The sequence below is a fragment of the Aspergillus sclerotioniger genome (assembly GCF_003184525.1).
Source record: "Aspergillus sclerotioniger CBS 115572 chromosome Unknown BO94scaffold_4, whole genome shotgun sequence".
Classification (NCBI taxonomy): Eukaryota; Fungi; Ascomycota; class Eurotiomycetes; order Eurotiales; family Aspergillaceae; genus Aspergillus; species Aspergillus sclerotioniger.
The window spans coordinates 23,047-39,484 of record NW_020290994.1 but is presented as its reverse complement, the minus strand read 5'-3'; the positions used below and the strand labels follow the sequence as shown (position 1 = coordinate 39,484).

General features: G+C 52.7%; 5 protein-coding genes across 5 annotated transcripts; 1 reads left to right on the top strand and 4 right to left on the bottom strand.

The window, feature by feature from the left end:
* Positions 1–183: 183 nt before the first annotated feature.
* BO94DRAFT_609590 (class I alpha-mannosidase 1A) lies at positions 184–3,111 on the bottom strand (the record flags this gene model as incomplete). Its single annotated transcript, XM_025616584.1, has 3 exons — positions 1,899–3,111; positions 290–1,834; positions 184–223 (listed from the first exon to the last, which is right to left on the bottom strand). The coding sequence occupies exons 1-3, from the start codon at positions 2,897–2,899 to the stop codon at positions 184–186; spliced, it is 2,586 nt and encodes an 861-aa protein (XP_025471149.1). The 5' UTR covers positions 2,900–3,111.
* Positions 3,112–4,434: 1,323 nt separating this feature from the next.
* Positions 4,435–4,884, bottom strand: BO94DRAFT_272474 (uncharacterized protein). The gene has a single exon (XM_025606572.1). It carries the CDS (start codon positions 4,814–4,816, stop codon positions 4,553–4,555), a length of 264 nt encoding a protein of 87 aa, XP_025471148.1. The 5' UTR covers positions 4,817–4,884; the 3' UTR covers positions 4,435–4,552.
* Positions 4,622–8,357, bottom strand: atgI (autophagy protein ATG9). The gene is made up of 2 exons (XM_025616963.1): positions 7,257–8,357; positions 4,622–7,190 (listed from the first exon to the last, which is right to left on the bottom strand). The coding sequence occupies exons 1-2, from the start codon at positions 7,988–7,990 to the stop codon at positions 5,075–5,077; spliced, it is 2,850 nt and encodes a 949-aa protein (XP_025471147.1). The 5' UTR covers positions 7,991–8,357; the 3' UTR covers positions 4,622–5,074.
* Positions 8,358–9,099: 742 nt separating this feature from the next.
* On the bottom strand, positions 9,100–9,694 carry BO94DRAFT_531361 (uncharacterized protein). The gene has a single exon (XM_025610884.1). The coding sequence runs from the start codon at positions 9,332–9,334 to the stop codon at positions 9,122–9,124; it is 213 nt and encodes a 70-aa protein (XP_025471146.1). The 5' UTR covers positions 9,335–9,694; the 3' UTR covers positions 9,100–9,121.
* Positions 9,695–12,040: 2,346 nt separating this feature from the next.
* Positions 12,041–16,142, top strand: BO94DRAFT_272434 (GTPase-activating protein BUD2). The gene is made up of 2 exons (XM_025606571.1): positions 12,041–14,976; positions 15,025–16,142. Exons 1-2 carry the CDS (start codon positions 12,150–12,152, stop codon positions 15,978–15,980), a joined length of 3,783 nt encoding a protein of 1,260 aa, XP_025471145.1. The 5' UTR covers positions 12,041–12,149; the 3' UTR covers positions 15,981–16,142.
* The last annotated feature ends 296 nt before the right edge of the window (positions 16,143–16,438 follow it).

The window sequence follows — 16,438 nt, the reverse complement described above, 5'->3', positions numbered from 1 at the left end:
CTCGTATTCCCAAGCCAGCTAGAGAAATAACAGGAAAGCATCACAGAAGGTGGAGAAAAAGGGGATTAAGAAGGGTCAATCAACTCATGTACTCGGGGACGTGGTATCTGTACTTTTCAAACAACGCATCAAAAACAGCAATATAGACGTATACTGCACATGCACATGCATACAAAACCATTATTAGTACTGCGGGCGCTTCAGCGGGTGCGCTTCGGTGTTCCTGCGGTCAGGGTTGGTTGGTTAGCCTTCACTTTCCTCTGCCCAGTCTGGTCATCTCATCACTTACAGCACATAGTCGTCGAGACTCACGACGCTCGGGTCGCTGAACAGGAGGTAGAAGTATTTCAGCGTCTCCGCCAGCCAGAAGGACTGCATCTCATCCACCATCTTGGGATTCTCTACAGTCACGTCCTCGATGACCGAATTGGCCAGCTCCGTCCGCGTGTACTTGGAGACAGCCTCGAACATCTCCCAGCCCTTCTCCCGCCAGTAATTGTCGCCGGTGAGGCGGAACATGATGAAAACCGACTCGATTGCCTCGGGTCGCAAGATATACTTGCGATTGACGAGGCGCGTGACGCCGGGTGGCAGCCGCTCGTTCCGAATCCGTGCGGCAGCAAACTCCTCGTGGGAGGGGACCTTTTCTTCTTCGGCCTCCTCGACGTTTTCGGGCGCCACTTCCTCCTTTCTCGGGAGATCTTCGTTAGGTGTTGCAACGACATGCCAATTGCCGCGCTCCCGTTTGGCGTGAGACTTCTTAATCGAGTTGGGAGACTCGGGCTCAGGCTCCTCGGTCGACTTTTTCTTGTCTTTATCCTCCTTGCGCGCAGCTGCTCGAGCCAGGCGCTCCTCCAGGTTGGGATCTAAAGCCTTGTAGTAGATCGCCTCGTCCCATTCGCACTTCTCTCCCTTCTTGCAAGGAACCAAGGAAAATTGCTCCGGCATGATGCCGGTCTTCGTGGATTCATATGCCCACACGCAGGCGTCAGTCAGCTTGTAGGCCAAGTCTAGATCGCCTTCAATACCAAACAATTTGGCCCCAATACCAACCATGCCACCCACGAAGCAGGACAGGTGGTCCCCATCGTATGTAACCTTCGTACGGCCAGGAGGCTTTGGCACGGTGACGGTGCCCAAGAATCGGACATCGCGGCCGCCCTTGATCATGGGTTGGAAGACAAGACGCTCTCGCGTTGCCTTGATGACCTTTTCATACATGGTGCGATACTGCTCGTTCAGGCCACCTAGGAGCATATATTCTTTGGGCAGATACTCATATGTCGAGTCCGCCAAAGCGCCCAATCCGTATTTCTCGCTTTCCGAGGCGGGAGCGGCCAAACCGTCATGGCACTGGATGTCAGATGCCTGCTGCTCGAAGGAAGCGCGGTATTCACTCTCTGAGTTAGGATATCCTTGAGCAGAGACACCGCCGTATTCAGCTGGTTGGGCATCATCGTGCAGCGATCTAGTATCGCGGGGCTCCAGGAACTCCGCGTAGCTCTGAGCGTCAGTTGGTGCAGGCTTAGTTGGGTGGGCTTTGGACGGAAGAACACTTGTCGGGGACTCTCCTAGCTTATTGCCACGAGGAGCCTCATGATCAAGGTGAGTCGGAGTTTTCTTGCACCCAGATGCGTCAATTCTCATTGGCCACAAGCCGGGGAACTGAGTGTTGTCCTGAAATTTGTCAAGCTCGTTCGTAATGCGTGCAATGGCATCGTAGTATTTATTTTCCTTTGTCAACTGTGCCAGGCGGGTGAATTCCACGGAAAGAGAGCCGAGCTCCGCAAGTACGGCCTTCTTATCCCCACGATGCGATTGCGCCGCATAAACCCTGCATGAAACACATATCAGCCATGCACAACTCATAGAATCGATCTAGGTGCAATTGAACTTACGGGGCCCATTTGTAAAACAGCGTTGGCATCCGGTTCGGCGTGTCGAAAGCGCCCATCAGAACCTCTGCGAGCTCCACAGCTTTCTCCAAAAGAACACCGTGCTTATGTCCCGAGATATCGTAAGCACCGAGCAAGCCTCCTAGGTAACGGATGGTTGTCTCGAAAACCGGAATGTCTTTCTTCTTGGAGGTTGTGAAGTCAATCGTCTTGATATAATCAACCGCAATGGAGAACTCCTCCTTCAGGCCCATGAGCCAAAGGGTATCCAAACCGTCCACAAGCGTGGCTCCCCAGCCATTGAAAGGATCGCGATATCCACCCCGCAGAGGCATGACTTCATCGTGGCCCATGGCGGAGGTCTTGTAACCAGTCCATGCATGTTCAAACTCGGACTTGATGGTTGACAGTCTTTGTAAACGCTTCATCTTGTCGGCGGACGATTCGTCTTTAAAATCCGCCTGCAACTTTGGGAGCGTCTTGGACTGGCCGACTGGCAATCGGATAAAGTCTTCAGAAGCAATAGGATATTGTTCTGGTACTTTCTTCCAGTGAGGATGTGGCCAAGGTGCTTCGGGAGTCTCGACTCCCGATTTCCCTTGGCCCTGAGAACCCACGTTGGTCTGGAGCGGACCAGATTCGCCCTCACTTCCATTGTCTTTGGGCGACGCATCGTCCGAGGATTTGGGAACCTCGGCGGAAACCGATGGGCGGACGTCGGATAAAGTTTCGGTAGAAGGATCCGTTGCTTCTTCGGTGGAATGCTGCTCGAAACTCTCGGGGGCCGGGGGGGAAGGAGGGGCAATTATTGGAGCAGAGTCCTTGAGGTCAACTTGGTCTGCAGCGGGGAGGTCTGGAGAGAAAGACGCGGGATGACGATCGACCGGTGGCGGCGCACTCCAGGCGGACGGTGCTTGTTCTCGGGATCGGGCGAAATGTATGAAGGCGAGCACGAAGATGGTTGCGAACACCAGGAGAACCCGGTATCGTCGGGCTCGAAGCATGGTGAACGAATGGAACCGAGAAGCAAGAAAGAATGAATTAGAAAGAATGGATCGCAAGTGGAAATAGAAGAATCAAAAAAGTAAAGAAGACAACCGAGTCCCAAAGAAGAGGAGGTTGAGGGAGGAGGAATATGAGGAAGGCAGGAGAGAGGGACAGAAAGGATCACGAGATCCCAAGGGAGTCAGCCTCCAAGCCGAGGGAGAAGACCAAGAGGAATGGAGAGTGGATTAGGATTATTATTATGACGATGATGGTGGTGGAAGGGGGGCAGTTTCTCTAACGACAGACTGGGCGAGATCCAACATAAAAGTGGACCAAACGAATGGACGAAATGAATCAAGAATATGGAGTCGAGGCGGAGAGTCAACCTCTCTTAGGTCATGACTAATGCAGGGAGAGAGAGGATGGAGGGAGAGAGAGAGAAAAGGGAAAGGGAGGGCGAGGGTGAGGACGAGTGAGAGAGAAGGAGGGAGAAGAGAAGGAGTCGAAAAAGCACCAGATTTGGTTGGAGAGCGAAAGAGAGGGAGGGTCATGAGAGGGGGATGGATACTAGTAGTAGTAGATAGAGGAGAGAGACCAAAGTACCCTGCCTGGACCACACAACCAACCAACTCACAACAACCTTCAGTTAGTCCTCCGCCAGGGACTGGCCAGACCGCGTGCGATCCAATAATAATACTGCATGGAGATTGTGAGGAACTAAAAGAATGGATGGAAACTCGCCTGAACCGTCTGCGGATGCAACCGCCGGTCACATCCAGCAGCAAGTCTCGGCCAAGAATCTGGCGCTAGTAGGCTCGGAAACAGTGGGATCAGGAGGCCTTTCATTATTATTGACTTCTCCATATACTCCGTATCCATTCAGACATTATGGATGAGGGCCCCATCATCTATCGGTGAATGTGTGAATGCGGATTGTGAATGGGGGGATACTATAGCCGGGGTAAGGAATACTCCGATTCCTCCAATTCATTTGTCTTTCAACCCTCTTGACGCTTCCATTGGGAGGGAATCCATGTCAGATTGTTCAATAGTTCCTGTTCAGCGCATCGCGCAAAAGAAATGAGGAAAAACTCAATGGCGATCGAGGTCATAGGAGATCCCCGGATCCGCGACGGAGGGATCAGCAGGTCGATACTAGAAAAAATAAGATACCTAGGCCGGTCGGGCACTGGTTCCAGACTTCCAGCGGCGATGGGGGGAGAAAAAGATGGAGGATCGCCTGTCAGGCCCGGGTTGGACTGGATGGTTATAAAACCCATCAACCTACTGCCGTGTGCTCTCTTGCTCGCCCTGGACTACGTATGTCTCTACGCATGCCCATCCTCAGGATGCCATCCCATCATCGAGTCATCGACAGCATCGACCGACAGGTGCATGAGCGAGAGCGACGGCTGCAGGGGACTGGATCCATAGTGATTTCTAATTATATCCCCCCGATGGAGTCCCGTAATTACCGAGACGGGCGGGGGGTGGGTATTATTCAGGTTGATGGACGATTTGATTGATTTCTGCATGCTAACCCTTCCACGGATAGTCGCCCCGGCTGCCGGAGTTTATCCAGGGGCTGCCTCTACCTACTATTATCTATGGTCTATTAATCAGCTGGGAGAATTCAGTGCCAACTCAATTCTTAGTACTCCGTATACCGATTATCTTTGCTTAAGAGGAATCTCGTTATGACCGGATGATTGAGAAGTACTAGTATCTACGGTTCGAGGGGCTGGCGGGGACACCATGTGCTCCATACCTCGTTTCGAAATCAAGACCCTGAAACGCACCTTTTCGGAGCTTGAGCGAGCAGACCCTGAAGGACGAAGGTAGTAGAGACTAGAGAGAGGTAGGGCAATGGGCATGAGTATTCCCATTTCCCCGTGCCCAAGGGTGTCTCCCGAGTCCCAAGCTGGTCCATCCATTTAGCCGGGGGACCAGCCCACCCGGCGGAGTCCAAAGGCGAGACCATTCGTAATAAACCTTAACGTATGCAGAGGGAAGAGCAACCGATGTCACGATACAATACTAGCTTGTCTATACCTTACATAGGTGTCTACTCCAGCGTCCGTGCCTCTCCAATGACAGTCGGGGCCATGATCCCAAGGCCGTCCGTACTAGTCAGATTTCCTACTGTACAGAGGCACAGGCAAATAATTCCCACACCCCCATACACCCCCTAGTTATATACCAACTGTCGTGCGCCCGCGGTTATCCTTGTTTACCCGCTGGAACTGCTGGATGAGTCCCAGAACGCCCGCTCCTCCGGCAAGGGCATCGACATTGTCTCCTCCCTCATCTTCGTCCTCGCCCCCTTCTCCCATCAGGTTCATCCGCCATGAATCCTCCAAATTACTGTCACTCCGAATTATGCCACCTCCGCTCGACCCAGCCCCAGGCGGCGACTTGCCAGCCCCGTGAGCCTGGACCGCCGGAGGGTCTTCGTCTTCGATGGGGTCGGAGATGGTGGGAGGTGGTCGCGAGGCCCTATAGCGCGGATAGGGATTAGCGCGATTGGTTGAACGGAACCCTGACGCCGATGGCTGATGATGCGGGTCAAGCAGGATTGATGGTGCCGGCGATGCATGGTCTCCCAACCCAGCGGGCCCGAACCGAGGCGCACCAAACGTAGACTGCTGGCCCATTAGCCCAGCTGCTGGTCCTTGTCGTAGCAGCGTCTGATCGAGTCGATCGCCGAAATTGCCCATCTCAATGGCCGATGGTGACCCCAGAGTTGGGAAGGTGGGAGGGGGATGGAATTGCCGCTTGTTGGCGGGGTGGGCACCGCGAGGGTTAGCACCGTAGTTATCCAAGAACCCGTAGTAAGAGGCCAGCATTTTGCCGTCCTTGGTCGAGAAGTAGTCTGCCCGAAGGTCCTGCCGCGCGGGATCGCGCCGACCAGTGTCCCCCTGGGAGATAACGTTGGTGCCCTTCTTGAAGTCGAAAACAGCAAAGGAGCACAGATACCCCATCCCATCGACGTGCACGGTAAACTCCCGGAAGAAGTCGATGAGACGGTCGCTGCACTTGGGCAGGCTGAACCAGAGGATAAACGGCGTGAAGATCATGCTGAGGATTTCTTCGAGAAAGATGACAATCTTCATCTGATACAGCACGGCAAAGTCTTTGCGAACATCGTCACTATGCAAGCGGCCTTTCCAGTGGCTCGGGCAGTAGTGGGTGAAATTGATCACTTCCAAGAGTGCATATTCTGGATCAAACACATTGGTTTCTTCGGGGACTAACCCCTGGGCAACAGCCCAAATGGAACCAAAGACACCCAAGTAGAAAAGCACGGTTCGGTCGTGAGTGAGTTCGAATCCCAAAAACAGCTCCGGGTCCACAACGGATGCCAGGGCCAACACTGAGGCTAAAGCACCCGAGACGAACGCCACGAACCCGGCAAACTGGACCGTCTTGTCTTTAGGGAACTGGTCCACATAGCGACTCGCGAAGGGGTAGGACATGTTAACACGCCGCTCAAACAGGTGCCACAGCTCGTTGAACTCGCGGAACTTCCACTCGGCCAGCGGGGTGTATTGTCGGGACCCGATCTGAGACGGATTCTTCTTGTACTCATTGAAATAGCGGAAGAAATAGTGCATCAAGAAATAAACGACAATGAAAGGGGCTACAAAGATGTTCATGATGCCCGCAAACATGAAACGCCGCCGCAGGCCCTCACTCAAAGAGCGTCGGTGGGTATCTTTCAAAAACAATGTCCTCACTTGGCCCTGTTCGTTAAAGACATAATCCATAATGCAAAGGTTAATGTTCCATTCGAGCGTTCGAGAAAACAGCTGTCGGTTCCTCAGAAACGGAACCGGAAGCGTCAGATCTAGTATGTCTTTATTTACCAAAGCAATCAGGTAGTTTTCCTTGCGCATCAACCGGTTCGCGATATCGTGAGCATCCATACGCTGCTTGGACTGGCTTCCCATGAATTTGCGAAGCTTTGCAGAGACCGTACCTGCAGTTGCGGGGTTGGAGTCTCTTAAAGTCATCAGTCGACTGACAACTTCCTGCCAGGATATTGTTTGAATCTCGGCATCGGAGATTCCGAGCAAGTAGTGATAGAAGTCATGCATATGCTTGAGCCTTCTGATATCTAACAGGTACTGGAAAGCCTTGCCGATCCAGAAGAAGGAAAGCAGCCACAGCAATAAGGTGGCGGACATGGACATTTGCTTGGTGCATCTCTGGATTAGGATGTCGTCCAGAGTCCTACTTCCGCGTACCTTGCGGTAGTCAATGCAGTTGGTGAGGAAGATGCTAAACCCTACGACGAATCCAAAGGTCCTGTGCGTGACACCTGTTAGTCTGGACCATCAAGCCAAGCTTGGAACTGGGAGAGAGACGACATACAAGAGACTCAGGACCCTGTTTAGCAGGATTGACCAAATTCCATTTCCCAGGTAGTAGGTGTAGACATCCTTCAAGAAGTTATCCAGATTCTCAACGTTTGCCCACATCCACATTGCTTTCTCTTTGGGATCTACTGTGGCTAAGTTGGGGTATCCAGCTGACCACAGGGTCCCCTGATGACCTTTCCGATTGGTATTGTGTAGCGGCAATCGCTCGCGGGTCGCTTCCCAGCGAGCCCGGTCTTCTCGAGGCGAAGATCGGAGTGGAAGGGCTGTATTCGGGTGGTCATGGGTAGATGGAGGAGGAGGAAGCTTTGACACCAGATCGTCATCATCATCCTGGCCTCCTTCCACGAGAAGAGAGGCAGGCACGTCATCATCGCTATCATCAAGTTTATGGCGTGGCGAACGCGCGTGTATCCGAGCGGAACGGCTGAATTTGCGGCGACGAGAGCCGGCCTTTAGGAAGCCCTCATCGTCCCTTGTCCTTGGTGGACTCCGAGAGGGGAGGAATGGATCGCTTGGGCCGGGCGAATCATCCCTCCCAGCATCTGCCAGAGCATCTTCCAGCTCACGGTCGCTAAACCGGTCTCTGGGATCATCATCCAGTGTCATGCCTGCGCGTTCTTCGATGTCGGACGAGTCTGAGTGGGAATCATGTTGCCGGATCGTCTCATAAACTGACGGGGAGCCGTTGGGAGGGAGGAAACGGGACAAGAGGTTTGAGGTCATCATCCTGGGCTAAGATACTTGGATAATAAGTGGAATATAAAATCATCAGTACATTATAGCGGCCGTAGAACCGTGCCGTCAGGTCACTTCAGGGCCATGCAGGTAGGAAAAAAAGGCTATATAGGGAGTAGAGAAGCACCCAGGGTGGCTGTATTCAAACGGCGGCACCGGTTCGGAACCTAGAGCGACAATCGACTGTTTGGAACAGATCGAAGGGGATCGGGGAATCTATAGAGGGAGGCAAAGGATCAGTGGGCCCTTGACCTGATCAAGAAATCTGAGAAGAAGAGAGGAGACGAGACGCGCAAATTAGTCGTTATCTACTGAAGAAGGTCGGTTGACTGAGGTGTCGAGTCGGTAAGGGTCAGAGCGACCCCCGGTTGGAGGAAGACATGACCGCTGACCCTCGTGATAAGCTACGATGATGCAGGCGGTCAGTCAGCTGTCCTGGCCCACCTGCTAGCCCGGAAGCGGTAAGCATTCTTTGCTGCCTGATGCAGCCTGAGGCAGAAGTATCCGGCTGCCCAGCATCATGTGAGCGGAAGCGGACAAGCGTTGATGCGAGCAGACGATTACGTACTGATAAAATTCACGTGACCTATGGCCGCGGAATTTTGCCGGCGAGTCTCTGACGACACGAGTCAGCCCAAGTGGGATGCTCGACGGGATGAGCCGCCGACGGGGATCACTGATTGGCTCCAGCGCCAGAGATCCTTGAGAGCCGGTGTGGCTCGTGCGGGGTGGTGTCCATTCTGGAAGAGTGGAAGGCCATTTCTAATATACGTGGTGCCTCGTTGGCCTCTGGTCAAATTCCTCTTGTCCCACCGCAGGCCGGCGTTGTCACCTTGACTCCGTCTCCCGGCCGGTGAAGATAGATGCCCTCCATACATAGTACTGACCACGGAGTAAGTGAGAAACAGTTGATTGCCCGAGGGGTTCCCAGAACATGATCAACTGGTTACCCGAATGATCCACACCCAGTGAAACGATCGCTGGGTCAATGACGGTACCACAGACTCAAAAGTGCTGTGCTTCTCTTACAAATACGCAGTACGTCTCATTCTTTGTTCCTCTATGCTTATCCCAGGACTCTGGAGATTAACGTACTCCAGGTTGATGCTGGCCATTCCACTACTAATTCAACAACGATTCTCGTCCAATTAGATCGCGATAACCGACCAACCAGGTACGTAGTAGGCCACCGTGCCTACAGTAGTGCCAACGATTAGCCTGGCCAAGTGCAATACGCAATGCAACAGTGATATTAATGATATTAATGACCTGCAAACTGCCGACCATTTGGCCACAGCCAACGGTGTGCAGAACACGATCATTGCGATCCGCCATGATGTGAGCCTAGTCATGCGTAGGCATGCTGCCACTTTCGGAGCATACTAGCAGCCATCACAATCTAATATAATCTAATGTCGGGTAGTACTACAGGGGAGGCGGGAAGGATCCCAGTGGCGATAATCATTAGTCCATCGGATCTGACTGCCGTACCCTGTTGGGTCTCTTCTGGAAATGGTCGGCCTGATCATTGTACTACCGTTTCTGCCATGGTTTGGTTCGGTACGACCCTCTGCGCAAATAGCAAATACATCCTGTACATAGAAACGAAAAAGAATGGTAATCGAAGGGACAGGGGAGGCTAGTCGGTTTTGGAAAGGGGAAAAAAGCAAATTACTGCAAGAGAGGGAGAGGCCGGGGAAGACTGAAAGAAAGAAGGAAAGAAAGAAGGAAAAATAAAATTCACCACTATCGGGGCTGGTTCTACATTAGCCCAGAGGTGGTGTCTTCGTGGACCTTTCTGGAAGGTCATGATAATCGACCATCCTTGACCCGCTTCCTCCAAGCCTCTCTCGTCTTGACGTAGTTATCTATCTACCTTAGGCCTGGGAGATATAGGCCATGTCATTCCATCCGGCTAATTAATTAATCATCAGTTTTAATTGCTCACCATCAATAGTTACAGTGTATTCAGATTCAATTGACTTCATCCGGCTCGATGGAAAGGCTTGACTTTAAGAAAACGGACTATTCCCGACCTGAAACAATGCCTCATATATGGGGATCCGATGATATTTCCAGGAAATCATTTCGGAATAGGTCTCAATTGTGACTAGAGGAACGGTGGCGATAACAAAGTACCTCCGTACTTCTACCGGGATGTTCCTGTATAGAGAAATAAGACGATAGGAAGGGGAAAGAAACTGAATAATTTCAATTCCATAGGATATTCAATAGGCATGCCTTTCACCCCGGTGGATCTCAGCCCCAGAGCCTGAACCTAACAGTTTTTTTTTTTTTTTTTTTTTTTTTTTCCCTTCCTATTTTTCTCTAATTTTTTCTTTTCATTATTTAATTTTCCTTTTCTTTCGATCTGTTCAATTGACGACTAGGCAGGTTGAATTAATTTGCAGGTCAAGAATAAAAGCCAGCGTGTGTGCGAACATCAGGCCATCCTTAGTTAATTAGTAGATAGTTAGGGGTGGAAGTCAAGAAGAAAAGGGTCGGTCAGGACTCAGGGTGGTCCATGACTCCATAACTGCACCCAGTCAAATCGGAAGCCAACGATCACCAACGCAGTCCCAGGCTAAGCAACTACTATGTAAGTAGTAACTCACCAAGCAAGCCTGGAGGATTCCCAAGGCAGGTCTCCATAGTCCCTAGGTAGTCCATAGACACCACTATCGTCAATCGGAGAGATCACCGGGCGTTTGTCCAATTCCCCTGCATCTGGGAGTTGGAAGGGTCCGTCCATTGTCGTATCATCAGCCTTCCTCCCGGTCCTTAGCCTTCAAGCATCCCTGATCCTAGGTGAAACGTGAGTAGACTATCGAGATCGTGGGATTTCGGTTTGTTCGTTTGTTCGTTTGTTCGTGTATTCCGACCAGAAAACTAAACTATATACACCTTTTATTATTCTCCTTCTCGTCGTCTGCCTCTTTTTCACCCCCCCCTCTTTTGGTCCTTCTTCCGTCCCGCTGCACGACTTCAACACCGCCTCCCGCTTTCACCTCCCTCCCTCTCTCTCCTCCAGCTGATCATTGACTTTCCACCTTCTCCCTCTTTTTTCCCTCTTGACCCTCGCTTACTTCCACCCACTTCCCCCCTCCCCCCGACCAGACCAGACCCCGTCTGTCGTACAGAAAATGCATCCATGCTGATGCGGGATCTGCAGCTTTCACAACGCACGTCGTCTGGGTAATTGGCTTCACGCAGTCCGTCAATCCGTCAATCCGTCAACCAATTATCCACCCTTTCATCTGCCTAGTCTTCGGTCCCCCGACTACGACAGATCAGTTCCCTCAACATTGCACGGCAGAGGGAGGCAAATTAAGTAAAATAAAAGGGTCAATCTCAACTGATGAAGGTGTGTGTTCCTTTCCCCCCCATTCTTTCCCCCGTATTTCAAGCTTCTCTGGTCAAATTCCAATGATATCACGCTGCGGTTGGTCGAACCAAACCTTTGTGCCGACCGAACTATCTACCTAACCACTTCTTCGCTGTACTTCTACCACCACCACCACTACTACCACTACCACTACCACTACCACTGCTGCAGCGTTCTTTCAAGCCCGCTTACTGCACCATCGCTCCCTTCCTTCCGAGCTAACATACCAGACGATGCCTTTCTAGCAGCGACATCGCCGCCGTACCTGGACTGTTGGAGGATTGGATTCTTGCCGCGCCTGCTAGCGATTCTGGCCCTCTACTTTTCTTCCACATTGGCTGCGCTTCTCCCGCCCACTCACCCCCAACTGCCACCCACCGCCATCGTCGTCACGACCGTCAACACCACAATACTACCCCCCCATCCTTTCCACCCCTGAACGAACAATCGTTTAGCGGCCACCCCCCTCACCATCGCCAGCACCCACAACGCCACGGCCTCGACCGAATGTGCGACTCTATCTCCCTCCCTCACCCCGGACTCCATGCGTTCAGCTAGCGACCCATTGGACGACAGAGACCCTCAATTGTTCGAGGACGGTTGCGCAGCGTACGTTGGGTGCCAGCGTGCTGCAAGGTAACAATCCCGCAGTGTATCACCAGTTTCTGTGTCTCCGCCCCGTCTGTCTACGTCCCGTGTATTTTGTAGCGACCTCTCCCGAGTGCCGCTGCTGCCGGTTCCGTCGTGCGTGGTTGGGAATAAAAGATGGAGCCGGAAAGTTCAAGTGGATTCAAACGAAACTCTATCCATCAGGGAATATACAGTCGTCCTGTCGAACGGCGACCCAGCAAAAAGTCTTCCTCGAAGGACCGTCATGGGATGGTTTACCCCGATAGCTTCAGAGACACAGGCATTCGAACAGTAACCCCGGATTCTGAGGCTGGCAACCACTCGCCTTCCTCGGAGGCGGAGTATCTCGCATCGAGTGCAGCAGCTTCCCCTCGTCCCGCCACCCGAACAAGAGCCTCCGATCGAGAATCTCGTCGCGACTACCACTCTTACCACTCGGCAGGCGACGAAGAGGAAACGCATGTGGAGATGAAAAGTCAGCGCGCGCGGTCACGGACCACTACCCTAGACGATCAACGCAGCGAAATCTCCCAAAACACATTTTTCAGAGCCCGGAATCGCCTGGGCTCTATCAACACTGCAAATACCCAGCCAAAAACACCAGATGAGCCAACGGGCTCTATTGGTTATCCGTCGATCCAATCCCCCACCTATTTCAGTCACTCCCTCGGCCGTCCACGGCTAAGCAAGCACCCAGGGGGTTCAAACTTAGCGACGAGCGTGTCGGCCAATCAAGCCTCTTCCCCGCTGTCAAGTACCGATGCGTCCAAAATCCTGCAGCTTATGAAAACAACTTGTGGAAGGATGCACGGCATTCTTTCGTTTCGGACTGCATCCACAACCGCTTGGTCCTCGGGCTACTGCGCCATCAACGTTGCCACGGGAAGCCTGATATATCAGGCCAAGGGGGAGCCCGCATTGGCCAAGACCCTGATTCCCGATCTTCGTGGGTGCCAGGTTCGCTCCCTCGTCGATCCCGAGCTCCGGACGAATTACCTCAGCGTATCGACGTTCACATCCGGGCTAGGAGTTGAATTAAGGCCCCATGTAAGCGAAACCTTCGATTCCTGGCTTGCTGCTTTATTATGCTGGCAGCCGATCCGACCCAAAGGCGTTCAGAATAAGATGACGAAGCCCCAGTCGGTCGCGATAGGAGACCGCCGTCTGGCTGATCGCCGGCGAAACTCCGAGAGTACGGTTCAGAAGGAGGCGGCGATCATCAAGGTCGGTAAGATGCTCCTGTGGGACAGGCCAAGTGCCTCTGGCGTTCGACCTTCCTCTGGCCGTCGAGTCTCAACATATCGACAGCAGAGAGCACTTTCCGCGTCCTGGCTGAGAGTCAGCTGCACATTACAAGAAAACGGTGCGTTCAAGCTGTATACCGAATCAGACATTACGCTCGTGACTTGCGTCCAACTCTCTCAACTCTCCCGCTGTGCCGTGCAGCAGTTGCATTCTTCGGTATTGGAAGATGAATTTTGCATTGCCATATATCCCCAATATGCCGTCCACTCTGCGTCCGGCATCACCCGACCTGTGTACCTAGCCCTGGAAAGCCGAGTCCTGTTTGAGGTCTGGTTTGTGCTCCTGCGCGCCTTTACGATACCAGAGCTCTATGGCCCTGAAACATGTACAGAGGATGACCCTAAAAGTGCGTCCGGGTCGGCTGATGCCGCTGCTCCTTCCATGGCAGATATGTTTAGGATCGAGAGGGTGCTTAGTGTGAGAGTGACGGAAGCCAAACTACTACGAAACAAAGCTGCGGAGAAGGCCCCGCGAAGCCGGAAGCAGTCCCGATCGCATAGCAACTCCACCCCAACATCTGCCGTGGGCGATTACTATACTGAAGTTCTCCTTGATGGGGAAATTCGGGCCAAAACGGCGGTCAAATACCGCACAGCCAACCCATTTTGGCGAGAGGACTTTATCTTCAGTGATCTCCCGCCCGTCCTGTCCCAGGTTTCGATACTAGTTAAAACAATCAATCCGACACAAAAGGATTGGACGCTAATCGCACATGGTTCTTATGCCTTGGGCCATGAGCACAACAATCCAAACCGCTTATTAGACGATGTTGAGTTGTCCTCTCATGACGCTACATTCGGCAGGGTGGATCTGAAGCTGGACGATCTGCAGCCAGGAGTGGAAACCGAGAAATGGTGGCCGATCTTAGATGACAAGGACCAACCAGTCGGTGAGATGCTCATGAGAGCTCGAATGGAGGAAACGGTCGTTCTCATGTCGCACGAGTATACACCGATGTCTGAAATTCTGCATTCCTTCACCAACGGCCTCACCATCAACATGGCTCAAGTCATGTCCTCGGAACTCAATCAGTTGTCCGATGCACTTTTGAACATCTACCAGGTGTCGGGCACGACCGTCGAGTGGATATCGGCGTTGGTAGAGGACGAGATTGACGGGTTACACAAGGAATCGACCGCCAATAGGCTCAGGTATACCACGAGAATTCATTCCAATGACTCCCGGGAATCGGGTCAAGAAAGGGAAGTCCTCGTCAGGGATATGGGCCGTACTGCTACTGTCGAGGCGAACCTGCTTTTTCGAGGGAACTCCCTACTCACCAAGGCGCTTGACTACCATATGCGTCGCCTAGGAAAAGAATATTTGGAAGAAACCATTGGGGAGCGGCTTCGCGATATCGATGAAACGGACCCGGAGTGCGAGGTTGATCCCTCCCGCGTCCACCGGTCGGATGATCTGGACCGCAACTGGAGGAATCTCATCAACCTGAGCACCGCGGTTTGGAAGGCAATCGCAAGCTCCTCGTCGAGATGCCCGGCCGAATTGCGGCTCATCTTTCGGCACATCCGGGCCTGCGCAGAGGATCGCTACGGCGATTTCCTTCGGTCGGTCACCTACAGTAGTGTGTCAGGCTTTCTCTTCCTGCGGTTCTTTTGTCCGGCAATCCTCAATCCGAAACTCTTTGGATTGCTCAAAGGTATTTCTTCTCCATCGTTGTCCGCTGGATTCGTTCTAATGCACGCAGATCACCCGCGCCCTCGCGCCCAACGCACCCTGACCCTGATCGCGAAGGCTTTGCAAGGCCTGGCCAATATGACTACTTTCGGTAGCAAGGAGCCTTGGATGGAACCGATGAACAAATTTTTAGTCAGCAATCGCGCTGATTTCAAACAGTTTGTGGACTCCATTTGCGCTATTCCGGCCGATCGCCCAGCTCCAATCGTCACGCCCTCTTATGCCACACCCATCCAAATTCTGGGTCGCCTCCCCCCGACATCCCGCGAAGGATTCCCTAGTCTCCCTTTCCTGATTGACCACGCGCGGAGCTTTGCCAACCTGATTAGCATCTGGCTCGAAATTGCACCGGAGAGACTGAGCGAATTAGAGGATATCGATCCGGCGGTCAGCAAGTTCCATGAGATGGCTCTTCGTCTCTACCAACGCACCAAGGAATGTTTGAGCCGTGCAGAACAAGCCGAGCGTCCAAACGGAAGCCTTGAAGTCAAATGGGAAGAATTGGTTGATTCGATGGAACGATCGGTAACCTTCTATGATGAGAGCTCCAAACCTACGAGTCCGGCCACGGAGGCAGCGGTTGCGGGGTCGACATCCCTTACAGGCAGCCATCGCAACTCAATCGGCTATTTCGCCTCCAGGCCCTCTCTCCCCCGTCGGTCCACCGATTGCGCGCCCGAGGCGGATGAGGACACGCCTCCCAGCTCATCGTCCGCCACGTGGGACCAGAGCAGAGTGCCGTTCTCGATACCGCGGTGGGCTGATCCCCGGGACAGCACCGGCAGTTCGAAGAACTCTTCCACCTATTCGCTTGACCAGGAGCCCTCAAAATCCCGCCGGTCCAGCATTACCCGAGAGACGTCGAGTAAATACCGGTTTTTTGATTTCGTGCCTCCGTCTCGGCGCAAAGCCAAGGATCGGGAGCAGGCCCAGCAATCGCGTGAGGAACAGCGAAGCGAGTCATGACGCAACCCTTCGATCCCCGATACAGGCCCGTTTATTGAGGCGAGATGGTGATTCCGAACATCTGCTCCCCCCCCTGGCGACTTTCTCTCGAAAGAAACCCTGCCTTTACATTCAATGGCTGTTTAGCCCATTACATGATCCCAATGGATCTCATCGGAGAAGCTCCTGCAGACGGGTGACACTCACACCTTGCGGGCAGCTATCTCTGTGTATAACACGAGAGCTTGATTTCCTAGAGTGAAATCCCTGCATCTTCTGGTGTAAATTTTCTGCCTTTACATTTATTTTCCGACTTCCTTGTTCCCTCCGCATGTGCCCATGATTTAACGTTCGTTCTCCCTATCACTTCTTCCGCCGGTTGTTTTTGGAAAGCATTTGTCATGGTGTTGATACCCTGCTCTGATGGCTGTTTTTACGTGGAAAACAAGAGGTCCTGAGCAGAGTGCCGGATATGATCT